This window comes from Dama dama, chromosome 4 (genome assembly GCF_033118175.1).
Source record: "Dama dama isolate Ldn47 chromosome 4, ASM3311817v1, whole genome shotgun sequence".
In the NCBI taxonomy this organism is placed as follows: domain Eukaryota; kingdom Metazoa; phylum Chordata; class Mammalia; order Artiodactyla; family Cervidae; genus Dama; species Dama dama.
The window spans coordinates 61,580,053-61,601,040 of record NC_083684.1 but is presented as its reverse complement, the minus strand read 5'-3'; the positions used below and the strand labels follow the sequence as shown (position 1 = coordinate 61,601,040).

The window sequence follows — 20,988 nt, the reverse complement described above, 5'->3', positions numbered from 1 at the left end:
GTAGTGGGCAAATCTAAGGGAGGAGGGGGAGGTCCAAGAATCGGAGCCAATCAGGAAGAAAGAGAATCAGGAAGAAAGAATTCAGAGAACCAAGAGGATGGACAAATCCAGAGGGAAGGGACCGGGGTGGGCTGGAGAGGCGGAAAAGCCTGGAAGAGAAGGTGGGATTTGGGGGCTGAGAGGACCGGACCAATTGGAGCGAAAGAGGCGGGACCAGAAAGAGGGGCGGACGAATCCGGCGAGAAATTGACCAGCCTCAGAACAACCAATCAGGGAAGAAGTGGCAAGGGGCGAGCCAGGACGGAGGGCACAGCCAATTAGGAAGGGTGGAACTTTCAGCAGCCAATCAGCCGCTTCGAAGGGAGGGCCAGGCGGGGCGGGACAGGGGCCGTACCTGCCGGGTGGTGGTTGGTGGCATAGCTTTGCAGTGGGTGGGGGGCCGCGTAGGCCTGGCGGTGTAAGATGTCCGTCTCGGGGTGTGAGGTCCTGGAGCTGCCATAGACCAAGCTGTGGGGTGGGGGGTGGAAAGGGAGATGTTAGGGTTTCCTCCGAAGCTGCCCTCTGAGTGAGGAACTCAGCAAATCCCCCAGGGAGTTCGGGAGAATCTTCCAGCTGACTGGGGGTTATCCTAAGGAACCTTGAGCCATAAAGGAAAAGACAAGGGAATCGGGGTCCCCAACTTAAAAGAGCCATGGACCCCACTCGAGCCCCAGTAAATAGAGCCCAGAGAGCCTCACAGACATGCACAGGAAGGAGACAGACAGGCTGAAGAGTCAGAGAAAAGTGTCTTAAGTTGAAAATAGGGAGTTTGCTCCCAGGGCCCCCACCCTGTAGGGGACACAAAGCCCTGGGGCCAACCCCCGAGGGACTCCCCCTCTTCTTCAGGCACGTGGGAACACAGAGGCCCTGAACCTCACGGGATGGTGCATACCGAGCCAGGGGCAGCCGCAGATTGTTCCCCAACAGTAGGGATGGGGGAGGGGGGGTGAGGATAGGACTCGGGGAAAGTACCAGGTACAAGTGTGAACATGAACGTCGTCCATCCCCCGGGTTGAGGTTCAGATGCATGGACCCATGCAAGGCCAGGTATGTGTGTAAACCAGTATTCAACTCACTCGTGGGGAAAGACACGGAGCGAGGAGTCCCACATGGAAAATCCTAACTCACTTGGGGTCCTGCCCGTGCCAGCCTGGGAAACCCAGGTGTGTTGGGGAGGGGGGCAGGGGGCAGGTGAGGAGTGAGGGCGTGACACAAACAGCAGAAAAGGGGCAGACTCGCAGGTGAACTGGCTGCCAGCTATGTACGCCTGGGCCCACGCTCACACACACAACCACACACTGGAGAAACAGCCTCGTCTTCCTATGCAGCGGCCCCCATCCATGGCCCGGACTCAAGAGGTCAAACACTCCACTCCTCGCCATCAACTAGGATTCTCTGTCTTTGCGGGTGGGGGAGCTCAAGGGGGTGTGTCTCTGATGCCAGGACACCCCCCCCTTACACACACAGAACCCCAGCTTCGGAAGGGGGCGGGGCCCCGTGCCCACTCAGAGCGCGGAATTTCTGGGGGGGGGGGCCCCCGCGTAGCGCGGCCTCGCGCAGTCCCGGAACAATAGGACCTGGGGGGGCGCGCCCCCCAGGTCTGCGTTCTAATTTTCTTTTCCCTCCCACCTTTGCAAGAGCAGAGCCTGGGGCACGAGGGGGAGGGGTCAGCAAGCCGGGAATCCAAGGATGGGGGGAAATCCAGGCCTTGCTTCGCCAGTCCCTCCCACCTTCCCAAGGCCTCTCGGTCTGAAATTGTTTTGCACCCCCATTTCCCCGCTGCATCTTTCTCTTTGCATGCCGGAGCTGGCTTTGGCGGAGTTTGCAATTTGCAAACTGGGGCGGCGGCGTTGTTGCAAACCGAGGAAGGCCGCTCCCTTGCAAGCCGGAGGGGAGTTTGCGATGCACGCGTAGCCGGGCGGGCCCGGCCGGGCTGGGCCCCCACCCCTTGGCCCCTTCCTCTAGGCCACCCCCAGCTCCTTACCTAGCTTTCGCTGACCTCTCGTAACTCCATCCCGCCCCGGCGCCGAGCGGGTCCCCGAAGCCGGCGCTGGGGTAGTTCCTGTCCATGAATTGGCCGCGGTGGAAATTGGGGGAGGGGGAGGGAGGGAGGGAGGGAGGGGGCGCGCGCGCGCTCTCCTCCGCCGCCTCTCCCTCCGCTGTTGCTTTTTTTTCCCTTCTCTCTCTCTCTCTCTCTCTCTTTTTCTTTGCAGCCGCCGAAGGCCCGGGAAGGCCCCGGGCGGGGGAGGGAGGGGACAGGGGCGGAGGGGCGGGCAAGGGAGGGGGTGCAGCCGCCGAGCCAAGGAGGGGGGAAGGGGGGTTCCCCCTGGAGGGAAAGAGGGGGGAGGAGGGACCCCGCTGTCTCCGCCTTTGCCCCGGCCCTTGCAAGAGAGAAGGGGGGGCGCGCGCTCAGGAGGGGGCGTCCCGGGCGGCCCCGGGGTGGGTGCGGGCTCTGGGTGCTCGCTCTCTCGCCGCCGCCGCCGCCGCCTCCTCCTCCTCTGCGCTCACGGTGCAGCCATCTTTGCACAAGGCGGCTGGGGGAGGGGGGAGGGGAAGGGGGGGCGGGCGGCGGGGTGTCTGGCTGCGCTCCGCTTCCTCCCACAATCCCGTGCAAATGCAAAAAAAAAAAAAAAAAGAGAGAGAGAGAGGCAGACACAGGGCGCTAGCAGGGCCTGGGGGTGTAGGGTGCAGCGTTTGTACAGAAAGCCAGCTCCGCCGTGCGCAGACGCGCCCGGGAACGCAGTTCAGTTTATATGATTTTTCTTTTTTAATTTTTGCATTATTTCACTCTTTTGCATCTCTTTTCCAAGGTGTTTTTATTTGGGGAAAGAGCTCAACTCCAGTCCCCCAGGTGCAGCGCGATCCTGCCCCCAACCGAGCCCGCTTGCAAATACGCCCCCCCCCCCCCATCTTTTCCTGGATTGCAGAGTGCTCCTGTGCGCGCACGGGGAGCGCAGGAAAACACGCGTGTGCACAGGCGAGTCTCTGCGTGTCCGTGGTCCGTGACACTGAGGGCGATGGCCGTGTCACACCCGCGCACACGCGAGTCTGCGCACCCGGACTGCGATCCTGGGTCCAAGTTTCCACGCACTCCTACCCCGGGTACGGGGCTGGCGGATACCCCCAGGTCAGGAGACCGTGGGGGCCTGCGAGGGGCCGGGACGCGGGAACACGTTGCTTGAGAACTTGCTTGTATCCGTACGCAGCGGAAACACGTGTGGTAGAGTAGGCCTCGGGCCGGACGACCCCTACTCCCATCACCCCTCCAAGCTCAGCTCCGGAGTTTAAGAGGCCTGGGGGTTTCCGGAATCCGGTGTGAATCTGGGGCACGGTTCAGAGAACCCCGGCTCCGCTCCGAAGCCGCTCTTCAGCTGGGTCTCCTGAGACTGCAAGGGGAGGAGAACAGTGCGGAGTCAAAGGCCTGGCTGTTTTTGCCCCATCAACCAAGACCACTCCGGCCCACCCTGGGCGTCTCAGCCAATCCCGGACACTCTGGATTAAAGACCCACCCTCCTATAATATTCCAGACACACACACACACAAACACACACACGGCGCAACCTCCTATAATATTCCAGACACACACACACACACAAACACACACACGGCCCAACCTCCTATAATATTCCAGACACACACACACACACACACACACACACACACACACACACACACACACACACACACACGGCTGGGCCACGCCCCCGTTCTCCAAGCCTCGCCCTGGATACACACACACACGCACACGGCTGGGCCACACACACACACACACACACACACGGCTGGGGCCCCCCCCCCCCCCCCCCCCCACACGGCTGGGCCACACCCCCGTTCTCCAAGCCTCGCCCTGGATAATAAGCTCAAAATTCTAAGTCCCGCCCCTAAGCCCACGCCCCTCCCCCGGCCGTGCCCGCCCCCAGGCCGAAGCCCAGCCCCATACCTGGTGTAGGGGGGCGGAGGTGCGTCGTGTACCCCCGAGGCCGCCAGCGCCTGCTCGTAGGTGGGGAGGCCTGGGGGTGGGGGTGGAGGCTGGGGCGTCTGCGGGCTCAGATCACTAAGGGGCCTAATGAGCTCGACACTGGGGACAGAAGGTGCACTGTTAGCAGGGGAAACCTACAGGAGAGAGAGCCCTGGGAAAAGGTCAGACTTAGGGAGACAGAGACTCTGAGGATGGTAGGGGGACAGAGGTGAAAGGGAGATGGACCAGGGAAAAAGAGGGTCACCTTCAACCGAACTCTACAGACAGAAAAGCACCACGCAATGACAGGCAGTCACAGAAATCAACAGTTGCTGAGACAGGCTCATTCACAGACACAAGTGCCCCGATACAGGCAGAGTCATGGAGAAACAGACAGCCCTGCAGAGAAGCAGGCAGACACACACAAGAAACAGACAGACACAACAGAGAAACACTCAGGCACAAATTTCCCAGATCCACTCTTCCAACAAACTCTTCCTGGAAACCTCCAAATCCACTCCACTTCGAGGCGGATGCTCACGCACTCTCTTACACTTTGCCACTGAGAAACACACACCTAGACAACTCACACGGACACACACAAAGACAGCCTCATCTTGTCACCCCGGAAACTGACATCCCACAGACACCCACAGACCACAGGCTGCAGCCTCATCAGATACAGCATCCACAGGATGAAGATCACTTGTAAACTGGGTACTGCAAAGACAGCCAGGCAGCAAATATTGATGGAGTCCCTATCTGGTGCCAAGCACTGTGGATATAATCGGATGCCGCAACGGGACACAGAATCTCACAGACTCTTCACAGGACAGTCTCCTCAGATCTTTCAACAGTGCCCACCTGCCCCCGATCTGGTCCATCTCCTTAGGATGACCCCTCCCTCCCCTGAGCACCCTGCTCTAAAGCTCTACAGCCCCCAAAGCGCCCTTACTCTTGAGGACGGGAATGCTGCCTGCGGCCCCGACGGCCATGTAGATACCAGAAGGCTCCCAGGCTGGCCAGGACAATGAGCACAATGGCTACTGTCAGCCCCACAGCCAGGCTTGCGACATCCACTCGTCCACGTCCTGTGGGGGGTGGGGGGGGATGTTTGCAGTTGACATGCTTAGTTAGGGTAGGGAGTTCAAGCAGATAATTTTCTGAGTCCCCATGCTCAGTACTGCCAGATTTTAGCAAACAATAATGAGACCCAGTTAAATGTGAGTTTTAGATAAACAATGAGTAACTTTTTTGTATGTCTCATGGAATATATGAGATATACTACAAAAAAAAAATTATCCCTGTGTATTTGAGATTCAAATTTAACTGGGGGTGTAGGGCGGGGAGCGATCCTGTATTTTATCTGGCAATCCTGTCCCCTCTGGAATGCAGTCCCTTTTACCAGCCAGCCCACAGAGGGGCGAGGCCTCACCAGACAGGTCAGAAAAATTCATCTATCAAGGGGGACATCCCCCACCAGTCACAGAGTGATGGGGTTTAGGACTCATGTGGACCCTTGGCTAAGGTGAAGTGCCTTTAGCAATCAAGGTTTCATATCTGAGGAAAAGGGGGGTGGGGCACAGGGAGGACCCTGGCTTCCTGAGGCCTTGCTAGGTCTTGCTGCTGGGAAGCTTCCTTTAGGACTGGGTAGCAGGGGACTTTCCTCAAACAGTAAATCCCAGGCTTTTAGCCCTCTTCACAAAAAGCTGCACTCAGAAGGTGGGGCTTCCTGATTCTGACACGTTTCAGGTAGATTCAAGAAGCCACCGGGCCTTCATAGGCCTGTAGCAAACCAGTTACCTCCCCTAGCAACCAATGTGAGGATTCTAGCCCAGACTTAGCGCCTGTTGCTAAGGATACACTCCTAGCAACCAAGCCACTAGGGGGGTGAGATGCCTGGTACCTGGAGGGGGGTCCTCCTGTGGGCAGGAGGCCTTGGGTCCTGAGCCTGGCTAGGTGTGGTTGCTAGGGAGAAGGCCTCCTTAGCAACCAGGGCAAAGCCAGGATGGAGTTGTGGGGGAGGGGGGACCAACCAGGTAGTGAGTGCTGCTGGCTTCTTTGGTCCGGCCTGGCCAGGCTTGGTTGCTAAGGAGCACCCCCCCCCCTTAGCAACAAGGCTGCAGCCACCACGGGGCCTCAGAACTCAGAGGAGGGGTTGGGGTTGGGACTGGGCTGATCCAGCAGGTGAAGACACACAGGCTTCCACCAACTGGCCTACCCCGGCCCCGTTGCTAGGGAGCAACCCCCTTAGCAACCAAGCTGCTGAGGCTCTGGACTCCAAGATGGGCTCAGGTGGGCCAGGGCTTCCGAGTCTGAGGCCTCAGTGCTGTAACCTCTCCTTCCAACTGTCCCCCTTCCCAGGGACAGGGGACCTCCCTTCAGTGAGGCGTGGTGGGATCCTGACGCGAGGGCTCCAGTCTCAGAGGAAGGGCTTTCTTTGACAACTGCCTCCAGTAACTCATGGGGCATGGAGTCTGGAGGGAGCCAGTTTGGGGTGGGGGATGGTGGTTCAGCCTCCCAGGTAAAGCCTTGCCCTAGTTGTACAGGATGAGAGAGCTCTCCCAACTCACCTCCTTTGCCATTGTAGACGTAGCTCTCCCAAAAGTGATCCTTGAATGGGCAGGAGGAGTGAAGGCTGAAAAGCATCAACTGGAAGATTCCACACCCCCAGACCAGCCCACCCTGGTCTCTGAGGCAGGAAGGCAGACGGAGTTGAGGGGCAGGACCCCACCCCCAGGTCCTAGAGGGTACTCCTCCGGGGACCCCTTGAATCTACCTCCGGGGACTCCTCACCGTCAGAACATTGTCCTCAAAGTACTCTCGCGCCTCTTCCCAGGAACATATCTCCTCTCGACACTCCCGCTCCAGGTTTCCTGGAGTGAACAACTCCAGGTCCCAATAATTGGCTCTTGGAACCCGCTTATGGCTGCCCAGGAAGCTCTGTGCCTCTGGGGAGTCCAGGAAGACCTCTGGACCCAAAAGACACACAGGGCATTAGTCGCTCAGTTGTGCCCAACTCTGCCACCCCACGAACTGTAGCCTGCCCAGGTTCCTCTGTCCATGAGATTCTCCAGGCAAAGATGCTGGAGTGGGTAGCCATTCCCTTCTCCAGGGGTTCTTCCGGACCCAGGTATCAAATCCTGGTCTCCTGCATTGGAGGCAGATTCTTTACCATCTGAGCCTCCAGGGCAGTCCAAAAGACATAAGGGACAGAAAACGGAGGGCTCCTAGGACTGGGGACACATGTGTGTGTGTGTATGTGTGTGTGTGTTAGTCACTCAGTCGTGTCTGACTCTTTGCAAGCCAATGGACTGTAGCCCGCCGGGCACCTCTGTCCATGGAATTCTCCAGGCAAGAATACTGGAGTGGATTGCCATTCCCTTCTCTAGAGGATCTTCCTGACCCAGGGATCGAACCCTGGTCTCCTGAATTGCATGCAGATTCTTTCCCGTTTGAGCTACAGGGAAGTCCTTGGGGACATGAAGGAGCCTGAACTTAAGGAGATGGAGAGTCCTTATGGGGTCCTGGGGAGGAGGCGACTGGAGGCAGGGTTTCTCCTGGGCCAGAGGAAGGTGGGTGTTGCTGCCTAGACTCTGGCTCTTCCCCTCAACACTCACCTAGGCCTTGCTTCCCACTGGGTGGTGTGTCCAGGCAGGTGGCCAATCCCAGGTATAGCAGCAGCACAGAGGGGCGGCCCCTCATATTTTGTGGACACTAGGAACCAGGTGTGGTTAGATGAGAAGTGCCTCAGCCACTGAAGAATGAGGCCAGGTCTCCCTGATCAGACTCTGTGGTCCATGAATTATAAGAGCAGACACTTACGTGGCCTGTAATCTGGACCAGAGACTGTTCAAGGTCAGTTACCTCTATCAACTCAGTTTCATTTTCACCACAGTGCTATTATTATCTCCGTTTGATACAGGAGGAGACTGAGGCACAGAGAAGTAAAAGAACTTGCCCGAGTTCACACAGTTTGCAAAATTCAGAGGCAGGATTTCAGCAAACGCAGTGTCCCTCCAGAGACCAGAACCAGGAGCTTATCTTTTTCCCAGCTGTGCGTGCAGCACCCTGCACGGGTTTGGGCACATAGCAGGCGCTCGTAAACATGTCCATGGATTGGATCACTTTCTTCCTGATAATCTCCATGTATATACCTATCTCTCTGTGCCCATTGCCACATCCACCTACAGCATTTGTTGCTCAGTTGTGTCTGAGTTTTTTGCGATCCCATGGACTGTAGCCCATCAGGCTCCTCTGTCCATGGGATTTCCCAAGCAAGAATACTGGAGTGGGTTGCCATTCCCGTCTTCAAGCCATCTTCCTGACCCAGAGATTGAATCCAGGTCTCCTGCGCTGTAGGCAGATACTTTACCGCCTGAGCCACCAGGGAAACCCTTCCACCCACAGAGATCAAAGAGCATACAAGAAGTAAAACCAGATGCACATATCCTGGGGTCCAGCAGTTGAGGGAGGGGGCAGTCATCCTGGACTCCTGGGTTTGGGGGCTCCAACTTCTGGGTACCAGAAGAGCCCAAAGCCAGGTCACCAAGGTCCCCAAGCCAAGCTCTGCCTCCAGGGACATTCACTTACCTGCCTAAACTTGTGAGTACTGTCCTCTCCTTAATCGGGGCCTCCTCGGCTAACTGCGGCCAGCCGTGAAGAGGGGCAGGGGAGAGGGGAGGGGAGAGGAACGGGAGGGTACTTTGTTCATTAAAGCCGACACAATCCTGGTTCCAGGCAAGAGGGGCGGGGTTTTTTATTACCTGCCCTGGGCGGGACTCAGGTAAGGGACAGAGTATTTAAAGGGACCTTATGAAAAAAATACATAAATAAATAAAGGGACCTTATAATTAAGGGTATAACGTCCAGAGCCCCAAGGGAGCCTGGGTCTCCTGACACCATGGGGACACTCAGGGTGTTGGATAGGCGCCTCCTCCCCTCCTATCCAATTCCCCCCTCTCCCCAGAGAGCTCGCCAGGCTGAGCTACGGAAATGAACATCTAGATATCTAGCTATCTAGAAACTGGAGGGGAACGTATGCCTTAGTCCCTAGAGATAGGTAGGTATGCCGCAGTAAATTCCTGCTTCCTGAGACAATTTGAAAGACTCTGACTTCCGATTTCTCAACTGCTCCATTTACAAAGTGGGGACAGAGGAGCCGTCCCTTCTCTATTGTCTCTTCTTTTGCGGCAGAAAAGTGGATGATACACACTTTGGTAAGCGGGCTTTTCAATTTCTGGGCAAAGTGGTTAGTCCTTAAACACAGGCTTGAAGAGATGCAAAGCCTAGGCCCGTCCAGGGAAACGCCTAGTATTTACTAAGCACGCCCCCTATTCACGCCAGTTTCACCGACCGGAACCCTCGAGTTGCCACTCACGTTTCCGGAGGGAGGAAAAAAAAGAAGGGAGAATTTACCAAGCCAGAAGAGCTATCTCCGCCACTAGGGGTAGAACTACTTCCGGTCTCTTTGCCGGGCGGAAGCGGCGGAGCGGAGAGGGAAAACAGCTCCTTTCCGGTGTAGGAGTACTGTTGAAGTAGCCACCGAGGAAGGAGGGGTCGTCTGTGAGGTGAGTTCTAGGCGGTAGAAGAATAGTGTTAGTGCGATTGCATTCCCGTGGCCAAGAGTCTTGTGGTCCTGAGGGAGACTGGGACAAGATTTTGAAATCTGACTTCCTGGCAGTCATTAATAGAGCCCTCTAGGTGCCTCAAGTTTGAAGCCGAATTGGAGGTGCCGGAAATCCCTTTAGGTAGCCAAACCTTCATCCGGCAGTTCTCCCCAGAGTATTAATTCCAGTGCAGACGAATAGGCTACGGATCCCAGGGCACGGAAGAGACTGGGACTCCTGGGGGAGGTCTAAGGAGTGATATTGAATGAGGAGCAACCCCTCAAGAAAGGGTGGGCCCTTTCTTGGCCTCAGTTTCCCAGACCGTGATGGGGAGGGCGGGGAAGTGTTGTGCAATCGCCGCCGCTGCCTCCTTGCACCTTTGACAGGCCCTTCCCTCTTGGAGTTGCTGTAGGTTAACGTTTTCCTCTGGAGCTTTGGGGTTAGGCAGTCCTAGGTTCTCACTTCGATGGTGCTGCTGATTCGTTGTGAACTCAGGTCTTGATGGATCCTTAAAGCAGTTTTACTTTAATATTTTATTATGAAAATTTCCCACCTGTCAGGTTAGTTGCTTTCTCTTCCTCCCGTTCTTGTCTCGTGGCAACAAAAATTTGGAGCAATGGACGAAAAGGTGTAGAACAACAGACAAGTTACAGCTCCATTCAGCTCAAGCGGATAATCTTTTATTAATCCAACACTCCCGTAGGAGTCCTCCTCATCCTTCCTGTCAAGCCCTCTTGGCTTCCCTCTTTACACTTCCAGTCTCCTCCTTTTGGCTTTGCCCCGTTCAAAGTAGGGCTTGTACCCACCACCAGTCAATGAAAGGGAATAGAAATGGGCATACGCTCAGGCAAGATGATAATTATAAGTTGTATAGCGGCAGGCTGTGTTGTTTATGTCTTAATAGGCTCCTAACTGCCTAACCGCGAATAAGGTTACTTGGAGAAGCCCCTGTGGTCATTTTGTATCCACTGTGTGAATAGGATACACGTGCAGGAGTTGAAAAGTCTCTATGGTTATATTTGTAGCATATCTGTGAGCTCTCCTGGGTGTGTCTCGGAGTGTAGAGACGGGCTTGCATCCCTTTCAGCCAGGCTTCCCCTGGTTGCTCATGTCTAACTTCATACCTAACACAACTTACATAGAAGTGAGATCATAATATAAAAATTCATATGGCCAGAGTTTCTGTTTATTAATATTTTTGCCATACTGGCTGGGCATTTTTTTAAATTAAATATATAAGGCAAAGTCTGTCTACTGTGACATTTCGCCCCTAAATATTTTAGGATACATGTGTAAAAAGCAGAGACATTTTCACAACACTAAACTAACTATACTTCAACTTTTAAAAAATTTTTCAACAATTTTTTTTTTTAATTTTAAAAAGCATATAGGCACACAGAAAAGCGGGAACATTTTCTTCCATGGCCACAATACTATTATCACACTTACAAAAGCAACCCTGATAAAAATATCAATTGTTTGAATCAGAATCAATTCAAATCATTGTTTTGTCTTTTAAATTCCTCTTAATTTCTAACAGTGTCCCCCTCCACACCATCCTGTTTTTTTTTTTTTTTTTTTTTTTTTAATATTTATTTGTTTATTTGGCTGTGGTGGGTTTTAGTTGTGGCATATGGGATCTTCGATCTTCATGATGGCATGTGGGATCAAACCTGGGTCCTCGGCATTGCGAACACAAAGTTTTCTCATCACTGGATCACCAGGGAAGTCCAGTCATTTCTGTTCTTATAGTGCTTTTGTGATGTATTGACTGGATGGATGGTTTCATTGATTACACACCTACCCCGGCCCTATGGTTGAAAGTCGTTAACTGATACTGTCATGCCATCTCTGTGCCCAGCCCCCACCCCCAGGTGCCAGGCAGTGCTGGGACCCAGCCTGGAGTCCAGCCCAGGCGCCACCTCTAGGGGGGCTCCTAGTCTGGAGGGGGAAATCCTGAGATGGCTGTAGTGGAGGTAAATCAGGGCATTGTCAGAGCATCAGGAATGCCTCCCTCAGGCTTCCCAGAGGAGGCAACTCCTGATGGGGCCTGGGAGGAGGAAGCGGATGGGATTTCCAGGGCAGGGTAGGGGGAGGCCCAGGCCCACAGGGATTTCCAGGAGCAGAGCCAGGCCTATAGGAGCTGCCCCATTCCACACTGAGAGTCAGCACAGGGCCTGGGGCCACCTGCAGCCAGGCGGTGGTCTCGGCCACAGATGCAGATGCCTGGGTCAAACCCCGGCTGCACTGGGCACCTCTCCCTGCCTCTGTTTCCTTGTTTGTAGCAGCCATTTGTGCTGTGGGGTTCGGTGGAAAGTGAAAGTTGCTCAGTTGACTCTTTGCAACCCCATGGACTGTATTCTCTAGGCCAGAATACTGGAGTAGGTAGCCATTCCCTTCTGCAAGGGATCTTCCCAACCCAGGGATCGAACCCAGGTCTCCCACATTGCAGGTGTATTCTTCACCGTCTGAGCCACCAGGGGAGCCCAAGAAGACTGGAGTGGGTAGCCTATCCCTTCTCCAGGGAATCTTCCCAACCCAGGAATCGAATCAGGGTCTCCTGCGTTGTAGGCAGTTCTTAACCAACTGAGCTATCAGGGAAGCCCTGGGATTCAGTGGAGTTAACATGTATAAAATGCTTATAACAGGGCTGGGTTTACCGAACCTCTTAGATGAATACCAATCACTATTAATAGAAAAATCTCAGATGTTCCCTTTTGCTTTTAGGGAGCCTCCCTCCTTCCTGCTTCTGATACTTCCTATATTTGTCTGTGAGTTCCTTGAGTGTAATTGGCCCTTTGAGTTCCCTTAACACAGGCCTCCACCCCCTGGGACAGCCAGCAGCATCCATGTGACCTCATGCTCCTCTCGGGAGGGGACTTGTAGCATCCTTTAGTTCTTCTTTAGTTTTCTCATTCTTTAGTTCTCAGAGGGATCTCTGACCTCAGGAGATTGAGGATTCAAACAAATCGACTGGAGAAAAAGACCTGGGGAGATAATAAGGGAGATTTGAATACCAGCTGGATAGAAGATGATGTTAAGGAATTATTAATGCATCCATGGTATTGTGGTCATGTTTTTTTAAATATAGTAGCCACGAGTTCCTAGAGGCTGTGGCGCTCTTTGATACTTGTGTCAGGGCCCTGAGGGACTGTATTTTTTTTTTTTAATCACTTAATTTTAATTAATTTAAATTCAGGCACCAAACTGGATTCAGTCCCTGGAAAACTTTTAAGTATGTCTGGCGCAACCAGGACATGTGAGTGTACATTTGCTCCTGTAAATTTTATGAAACCTAAATGCAGGGCAAGTTCCTCCAGCGAAAATTGTTGTCTGAATCGAAACATATTAAAAGAATGGGCTAGACTGTGGATTTTGAAGATTTCATAGGAGCATGGGAGTGGATTAGCCTTTATTCTCGGATTGTGACCTCCCCAGGAGGACTGCCAGCTGTCACGTGACCAAGGGGGGGCGGCTCCAGAGCCTGGGTGAGTGGGTTCAAGTCCAGCTCTGTTGCCAGGGGGGCCCCATGGGCCTGGTTTCTTCTCTGTAAGAGGGGAAGGTTGGTAAATAATAGCTGCTCTTACTTTGGACGTGTCCTCTCTGAAGTGCTAGTGACAGCAGATGGTAGTAGTTCTATTTTCTGAGCCTGTCCTAACTGAGGAGACCATAAACCTGCCCACCCCAGTCAGTGGTTCTCAAACTTCCTGGTCTCAGGATCTTAAAAATCAGCGAGGACTCCAAAAAGCTTTTGTTTGTGGAAGTTCGATCTATCACAGTTTGCCATATCAGGGCAGTTCCCTGGTGGTCCAGTGGTTAGGACTGCGCACTTTCACTGCTGAAAGCCCGGGTTCAATCCCTGGTCCAGAAACTAAGATCCTGCAAGCCACAGGTGTGGCCAAAGGAAAAAGAGATTTACAATATAAGATGAAAACAGACATGAAAGGGTCTTTATTGAAATATTCTTATAACAAAACACTCATCTATTTAAAGTATATAACTCTGTGGTTTTTCATGTAATCAGTATTTTTGTAACCATCTCCACTTTCTGATTTCAGGACATTTTCATCACTGCAGAAAGAAACCCCATCCCCCTTAGCAGCCACTCCCCACTCCCGTCCTCCCTTCTCCCAGTGGGTGGCAGCCACCGGTCTCCTTTCTGTTTCTATGGATCTGCCCATTCTGGACGTTTCATATAAATGGAATCAACAATAGGGGCTTTTGTACCTGGCTTGTTTCACTCTGTATACCAGACGTGTTTTAAAGCCAAGGTTGCACAAGCACAAGTCACACAGCCTCTGGAAAACTCCACCAGATGCTCACTAGAGAATGAGAGGAACAGAGGCAAACACATATTAGTGTTATGGAAATCGCTCTGTGGACCCCCTGAGAGTATCTTAGGGACCACTGGGGTCTCGGCAGACCTTACTTTGAGAACCACTGGCCTAGGCAAATGGCTTCACTTCTGTGCCTCCGTTTGCCTCTCTCCAAAGCGGAGATGCTGATGGAACAGACCCCAGAGGGTGGCTGAAGTTGGATGATTGATGAGATGAGGCCACGGGGAGTTGGCCCAGGGGTCAGGGGTCAAGCAGTGTCCCTTGTGCTTATTCCCATGACAGCCCAGAGAAGTAATGCTCCCTCTCTAGCAGTTCCTCTCCTCTCAGAGAGAAAACATCCCAGTCCACAAAGCCAAAGAGCTTGGCCACAAGACAAGCAGCCTAGTGCCAAATACCACGGAGGGTCAAGGCAGTTGACAACTAAGAATAGAGTGGGGAATTTGTCCCTTTGGAGGTGAACTCGACCTTCACGAGTGGTCATGGGTGGGGGGACGGGGGCGGAAGCCAGGGGGCCAGGGCAGAGGAGGGCAGTGGCCGGTGAGCTGGGGAGGTGGCAGGTGCCGGACACCTGCTCCAAAGCTGGGGGGTGAGGGGAAGCTGGAGGAGGGTCCGTGGGTTGAGTTGGGGTGTTTCACCAAGGTCCGCCTCTACACGCAGCACAGTGGCTGCGGCTGGGGTGACAGGAATGTTCCACATCGCGACTGGGGCTGTAGTTAGGAGGGTGTGTGCATCTGCCAAAACACATCAACTGCATCCTTACGGGTCTGTGCATCTATGCTGTCAATGTACCTACTGGGAGGAAGATGCCAGTAGGGGGCGTGCAAGGTCCATAGGTTCCAGGAGAGGTTTATGTTTTGAAAGAGAAAGGCAAGTTTCTGAAAGCATCACAAACCAGGGAAATAAAGATGAAGTTGCTTTTTTATATTTTGGGAGTCCCTGGTGGTGCCCCCACCCCTGCCTTCTGGATCCTCCTTGCAGCCAGAGAACAGGAGAGAGTATTTTCTGAACATTCCATATGCCAGACTCTGTGTATGACCTCATTTAGTCCACACAGCCATCCAGTTAACGTCAGGTACAGCCCATGGTTCTCCGCACCTCCTACCAAAGGGCTCTGAAAGGGAACTACCCGTCCAGAGTCACAGCGAGGAGAGAGCCAGGGCCAGGCAGAAGGTCTCACTCCATTGATCCCATCAACCCTCAGCTTGTTCAATTGATTTACTCTCGTTAAAAGGGGATTACTCTTGTAATCCCCTAGCCTTCCACTAGCCTGTAAAGACCCTGCCTACCAGTGTGGGAGATGTAGGTGATGTGGGTTCAATCCCTGGGTTGGGAAGATCCCCTGGAGGAGGGCATGGCAACCCACTCCTGTATTCTGGCTTGGAGAACCCCATTGACAGAGGAGCCTGGTGGGCTGCAGTCCATGGGGTCTCAAAGAGTGGGACACGACTGAAGTGACTGAGCATGCATGCATCCATCGTCAGTCCCCTCCCTTACACAGGCAGCCATTATTATATGCATGATCCTTTTGTTTGCAGGTGTTTACAATGTTTTGTGCACATGTCGATTGTTTTGTTTTTCACGCAGCATCGTGGTTTTCAGACCCACCCACGATGCTCTGTACACACCCAGTCAGTTGCATCTCACTGCTGGATGGTTTCCTTGGTGGGCAGTCACTGTCCATTCCGCCAGGGCGGTATATTCAGTTGCCTTCAGCTCCCCTCCAGGATAAACAGCATCACTGCGAACATCCTCACATGTGCTCCCTAGTGGGCGTCGTCTCTGGGGTACACACACAAACAAGTGCAGAATCGCCTGCACTCACTTTGTAGAAGTCCCCCCAGCCGGTGTTTCTCCAGCATAACCTGCAGGGTTCCTATCACCAACCCTCACCCTGGTCTTGGCAAGCGCTCACAGTGCCGCCCGCCACCTTGGAGAGAGGAGTCAAGTGATGTCTCGTGGTTTTCCTGTGAGGAGAGCTTGAGGCATCCAGCTGCCCGTCTTTGAGCTGCTTCTGTAAACTGCCTGTTCTCACCCTCTGCTCATTGTCCGGTCGGGGTAGCTGGGTTTTTCTTGCTGATTCACCAGAATTCCACGTGCGCTCAGTTCTCCCTCTAACACTTGTTTTTGAAAACTCAGAATTTATTCCAACGTGAGTGATACGTGAGGGAACAATTTGAGCAACAGGCATACTGCACCTAAGCGAATCCAGACGTGCTCAGTTGAAATGGGCGTGTAGTATCCACACATGCTAGAAATCCCAGAGCATCTGCCGGGCGCTTCGGTCTCCCATGCGTGTTCTCGCCCCACCCATCGCCTCAGATGCTAGAATTTCCCATCAGATTGTACGTAACCCTCCTTCCACCATCTCAGGATAACTCGCAACTTCTGCCCCTTCCAACACCACTTCCAGAAGCAAACCTCAGGTCTTTTTCAAGATGGAGTGCTTTTTGGTTTTTTTTTTTTTTGAGGGTAGAGGTTTTTCTTAACCATCTAATGAGTGCAAAACTGTCTTCCCCTGCCCCACTGCCAGCTTCCCCATCAGGTCAGATCGGGGTCCATAAAGGTCCAGTCCTCTCTGCGTGGGCTCCCTCCGGTCACTGCTGCCTTGCAGCTGCCCCTTCCTCCCCGCCGGGATGACACGGCATGGCAAGAACTGCACAGCGGGGGCCGTCTACACCTACCATGAGAAAAAGAAGGACACAGGTACTGGGTTTGCGAGGCGGACAAATGGACCCCAAAATGCCCAGGGCACTCGCTTTGCCCCTCTGGTTGAGCTTGCTGTGTGTGTCTTTCTGCTGACTGTGCTAACACAGCCCACGTGACTGATGGTCATAGCATCATAACATGATAGCCCACACGAGCCAGCCACCTTTTCCCTGCCTTGTACATTAAGTGCCTTCCTGTTTGAATTCATCTAAGCCTCCTAAACACCCACAGAGGAAGGAATCAGTGTTGTCAGCCCGTATTCCAGACGGGAAAACTGAGGCCCAGAGAGATGCGGGCGCTTGAGCTTGGTCCCAGAGCCAGAAGGCCCGAGGGGAGTCAGCCACGAGCCTCTTCGCCCAGCTGGCCCTCGGGCTGCCTCAGAGCCTGTCTGTCTTGTCACTTACCCTCTGGGGATGAACACCTCCTGTGGGTGTGCCCCGCCCCCAGCGCACAGACCCCGGGCACACGCTCCTGACTGCACAAGCGCCCCCCACCTCCGCTGGGTCCTCGCTGTGGCTTTCTCTCCGGGTCTGCACAGGGGCACGTCCCCTGGCTCCCCATCCCTCTGTGTGTTCCTGTCCCCAGCGGCCTCAGGCTACGGCACCCAGAACATTCGACTGAGCCGGGATGCCGTCAAGGACTTCGATTGCTGCTGCCTCTCGCTGCAGCCCTGCCACGACCCTGTCGTCACGTAAGCTGGGCACGTGGGTGGGCTGGCCGGGGGGCAAAGGGCAAGGGAACCGCTGGAGGGGCTGTACAGCCAGGGCGCCCTAGACAAGCCACCTGCCCTCCCGGAGCCTCGGTGTTCCCCTCTGAGACCTGGGCATGATCCTAGTATACTTCATGGGGTGTGGAAGAGAATATGTTCATAATAGAGGGTAGGGCTCCTGGAACACTGCCAGCCCGTAATAACAGTTCGTGAAGTGCTTCCCACTATCTGCCTCTTCACTGCAGAGGCTTCCCTGGTGGCTCAGATGGTAAAGCATCTGCCTGCAATGTGGGAGACCTGGGTTCGATCCCTGGGTTGGGAAGATCCCCTGGAGAAGGAAGTGGCAACCCACTCCAGTATTCTTGCCTAGAGAACCCCATGGACAGAGGAGCCTGGTAGGCTATAGTCCATGGGGTCGCAAAGAGTCAGAGATGACTGAGCGACTTCACTTCCCTCACTTGACTGCAGAGATCCAGCTGATGCCACATAAGCCATGCCCCCCAGGCAAACCCTTACCAGGCAGGACATTCCAAGGGCTTAGAAGTACCCTCCCAGGAGCCAGGCACAGGCCAGTCCTTTGGTTGGAATATGCAGGGTGTGGATAACCTTGGCCTCCTGAGCTAACCCTTTATGGCACAAGATTTTCCCCTACGCGTTGGAGCACATTATAAAGCCAGGAGAGTTAAAATGGCGCGGTCACCTCAGAGAGCTAAGCAGAGCCCTGAGTGAGCTGCTGCCTGTAAGATGCTTAGGGGGTCTCCAGGACAAGGAGCTGATGTTTGGAGGGTGGCTGTTAACTGCTGGCCATGCTTTCTCATCCTCTTCTCTCTTTGCAGCCCAGATGGCTACCTTTATGAGCGGGAAGCAATCCTAGAGTACATTTTGCACCAGAAGAAGGAAATTGCCCGGCAGATGAAGGTGAGCCCGTTTTATGGGTGAAGAAACTGTGGACAGGAGATGTCACAGCGCTTTCTAGAGGCCACAGAGCTCATCAGTGACAGAGGCAGGGTTTGAACTCTGGTGGTCTGTCTCCAGCCAAGCTGTTGACCACTCTGCTGCCAAGGGACGGAGAAGCCACCGAGTCCCAAACCAGCTAAACGGGAAATGGTTCGGGTGTCCTACAGTTGGTGGGAGGAACCAGCGAAGGCAGCAGAGACACACCGCAGATGACTGTGCGGCCACCAGCCTGCACCAAACACTAAGAGCCTCTGCCCGGAGTGTCCCCTGCGTGGGTCCTGGTTTGCCCTCCTTTAAATTCAGAGATCCACCCTGACCCCTACCTAGGGTGCCCCAAACCCACAGCCCACAGGAGGGTGCCTGGCTCACTGGTCCCTGGCCACCTGCAGGCCTACGAGAAGCAGAGGGGCGCCCGGCGAGAGGAACAGAAGGCGCTGCAGCGGGCCGCGGCGCAGGACCACGTGCGGGGCTTCCTGGAGAAGGAGGCGGCCATCGTGAGCCGGCCCCTCAACCCCTTCACGCCCAAGGTCGCCTCGGCAGGGAACGGCCCAGGTGAGAGAAAGAGATGAGCCTGCAGATGGGCGGGGGGTCCCACAGGTGCCTCCGTGGGTGCGGCATCCCAGCCCCTGCCCCCCGCAGACGATGCCCAACCCGGGTCCAGTGCGGGCCCCGCAGTCAAGGACAAGGACAAAGCGCTGCCCAGCTTCTGGATCCCGTCGCTGACCCCCGAGGCGAAGGCCACGAAGCTGGAGAAGCCGGTGAGCCCCTGCCCCAGCACGCGCCCTTGCGCCCTCTTTGCCAGAGAGGGCCAGGTTCACACCCTGCCCCCCTCCCAAACCTGGGTCCTGAAGGCCTCCTCCCTATTCTCCTAGCGCCCGGCTCCAGCCCCGCCTGCTGACCCTGTCTCCCTCCCCCACCCCAGTCGCGCATCGTGACCTGCCCCATGTCCGGGAAGCCGCTGCGCATGTCCGACTTGACGCCGGTGCGCTTCACGCCGCTGGACAGCTCCGTGGACCGCGTGGGGCTCATCACGCGCAGCGAGCGCTACGTGTGCGCTGTGACCCGCGACAGCCTGAGCAACGCCACGCCCTGCGCCGTGCTGCGCCCCTCGTGAGTCGCCAAGAGGACAGCCCAGAGTCCTGACGCGGCGGGCGCGGGTGTGGCCCCCTCTCTGGGGCGGTGCCCCGGCTCCTCACCTCCCACCCTCACCCTCACCGCAGTGGGGCCGTGGTCACCCTGGAGTGCGTGGAGAAGCTGATTCGCAAGGACATGGTGGACCCGGTGACCGGGGATAAGCTCACGGACCGCGACATCATCGTGCTGCAGCGGGTGAGTGGCGCCCCTCCTCCCCGCCCCCTGGCCTTCGGGTAACCCCGCCCTCCTTCCAGAGCCCCCGCCCCCATCAAGCCAGGGGCCAGGGCCCAGCCTCACCTCCGCAGCTAGGGAACCCCCACAGCACCCTCTCCTCCTACAGGGCGGTACCGGCTTCGCGGGCTCCGGAGTGAAGCTGCAGGCGGAGAAGTCCCGGCCGGTGATGCAGGCCTGAGCGCGGGAAACCAAATAAATGGGGCTTGGACGCGACTGGCCGTGTGGCGCCTTCATTCACCGCACCGGAGCCCAGGAGCCCGGGAATGGCGTGCGCTCCGGAATGACTGCGCTTTGAAAGCCTGGGCTAGGAATGTTTGGTGTGGTCTCAGGTTAAGAGTAAAGTCTGAATGGAAGGCAAACGCACAGCTGTAAACGGGTTGAGTGGCCGCAAGTCGGAATGTGAGCGGTGACCACCGGAGGGCGCCACGTTAGCGGGCTAAATGGAAATCCCCGCGTTCCTTTTGAGTTAAACCAAATTTGAAGCCTGGGAGCTTCAGCGGCACGTGTCTCCCATTGCAAAGTGTAATAAGACACCCAAAGGAAATGTAGTGCTGTGTGAGTGAGAGAAAGTTAGGCACCCAGTCTAGAGAAGGCGGTGAGGAACACCCCCTCCCCCGCCACCTGAAGGCTGGAGGGTGGAGAGGAAGAGGAAACCGCAAGTGCAAAAGCCGGGAGGCAGCGGTGTACGCGGTGGGTGTGAAGAGTGGGCGGAGGTCAGAGCAACCAGGCCTGGCGGACCTGCCTGGAGCTCGGACTTGACCGGGAGGGCAGGGGGGCCCTTTCAAGCTATGTTTTTAATAACGTTGAGTCAGAAAAACAGACCCTGTGCAGGGTGGAGAACCAGAGCTAAAAGTTGCAAAATATGGCAAAGAGTGTAAAAATAAAGACTGGAAGTCCTGCCTCTCAGAGCGATCCCTGGGTTCTGTCCTTGCAGGTCTTCCTCTACCAGGCCTTTCCCACAGGAGTTTTTTCAACCAAAGTGAGATTTCCGTGCACATATTGCTCCGTTCATTGAACAGTCTCTGCCCTTTCATTTTGGAAAATGATCTTGTCATCTAAAGCCCAGACGAGATTCATAAGTGTCTTTGAGTGCTGGGCAAGCTCATGTCTGGTGTAGGACCAGTGGATGCATCTGGCTGGAGGGAAAAGTGTTAACAGCAGGAGGGTGGTCATCCTTGCACCCTAGGGAGCCCCCCAAACCCAGCATTTCCTCCCTCAGACATTTCTAGAACCTTCATGCGCTGCTCTTGGGATCCCAGTCTCCAGAAACTAGCTCAGGTGCTGCTGACACTCAAGGTGCCCTTC

The 20,988-nt window shown here is 55.0% G+C and overlaps 3 protein-coding genes across 5 annotated transcripts in view; 1 reads left to right on the top strand and 2 right to left on the bottom strand.

Moving 5' to 3' along the window:
- The window catches only part of PRR12 (proline rich 12), a 29,348-nt gene extending 26,786 nt beyond the window's left edge, over positions 1–2,562 (bottom strand). Inside the window, exons 1-2 of the mRNA XM_061139845.1 lie at positions 2,024–2,562; positions 395–507 (exon numbers count right to left, since the gene is read on the bottom strand). Of these exons, the coding sequence (XP_060995828.1) occupies positions 395–507; positions 2,024–2,109 (199 nt within the window). The 5' untranslated portion in view covers positions 2,110–2,562. The remainder of the gene's footprint in view (positions 1–394; positions 508–2,023) is intronic.
- Positions 2,563–2,941: 379 nt separating this feature from the next.
- Positions 2,942–8,736, bottom strand: PRRG2 (proline rich and Gla domain 2). Of its 3 annotated transcripts, none has more exons than XM_061139848.1 (7): positions 8,591–8,736; positions 7,618–7,788; positions 6,794–6,969; positions 6,571–6,610; positions 4,953–5,088; positions 3,980–4,049; positions 2,942–3,425 (listed from the first exon to the last, which is right to left on the bottom strand). In XM_061139848.1, exons 2-7 carry the CDS (start codon positions 7,700–7,702, stop codon positions 3,324–3,326), a joined length of 609 nt encoding a protein of 202 aa, XP_060995831.1. In that variant the 5' UTR covers positions 7,703–7,788; positions 8,591–8,736; the 3' UTR covers positions 2,942–3,323. The 3 variants fall into 3 exon arrangements, with proteins under 3 accessions (XP_060995831.1, XP_060995832.1, XP_060995830.1); XM_061139849.1 differs by having other exon boundaries at positions 3,980–4,117; positions 7,618–7,714; XM_061139847.1 differs by having other exon boundaries at positions 7,618–7,714.
- Positions 8,737–9,444: 708 nt separating this feature from the next.
- On the top strand, positions 9,445–20,589 carry NOSIP (nitric oxide synthase interacting protein). Its single transcript, XM_061139844.1, has 9 exons — positions 9,445–9,567; positions 16,474–16,646; positions 17,235–17,340; positions 18,195–18,276; positions 18,705–18,867; positions 18,955–19,073; positions 19,238–19,425; positions 19,536–19,644; positions 19,790–20,589. The coding sequence occupies exons 2-9, from the start codon at positions 16,577–16,579 to the stop codon at positions 19,859–19,861; spliced, it is 909 nt and encodes a 302-aa protein (XP_060995827.1). The 5' UTR covers positions 9,445–9,567; positions 16,474–16,576; the 3' UTR covers positions 19,862–20,589.
- Positions 20,590–20,988: the final 399 nt, after the last annotated feature.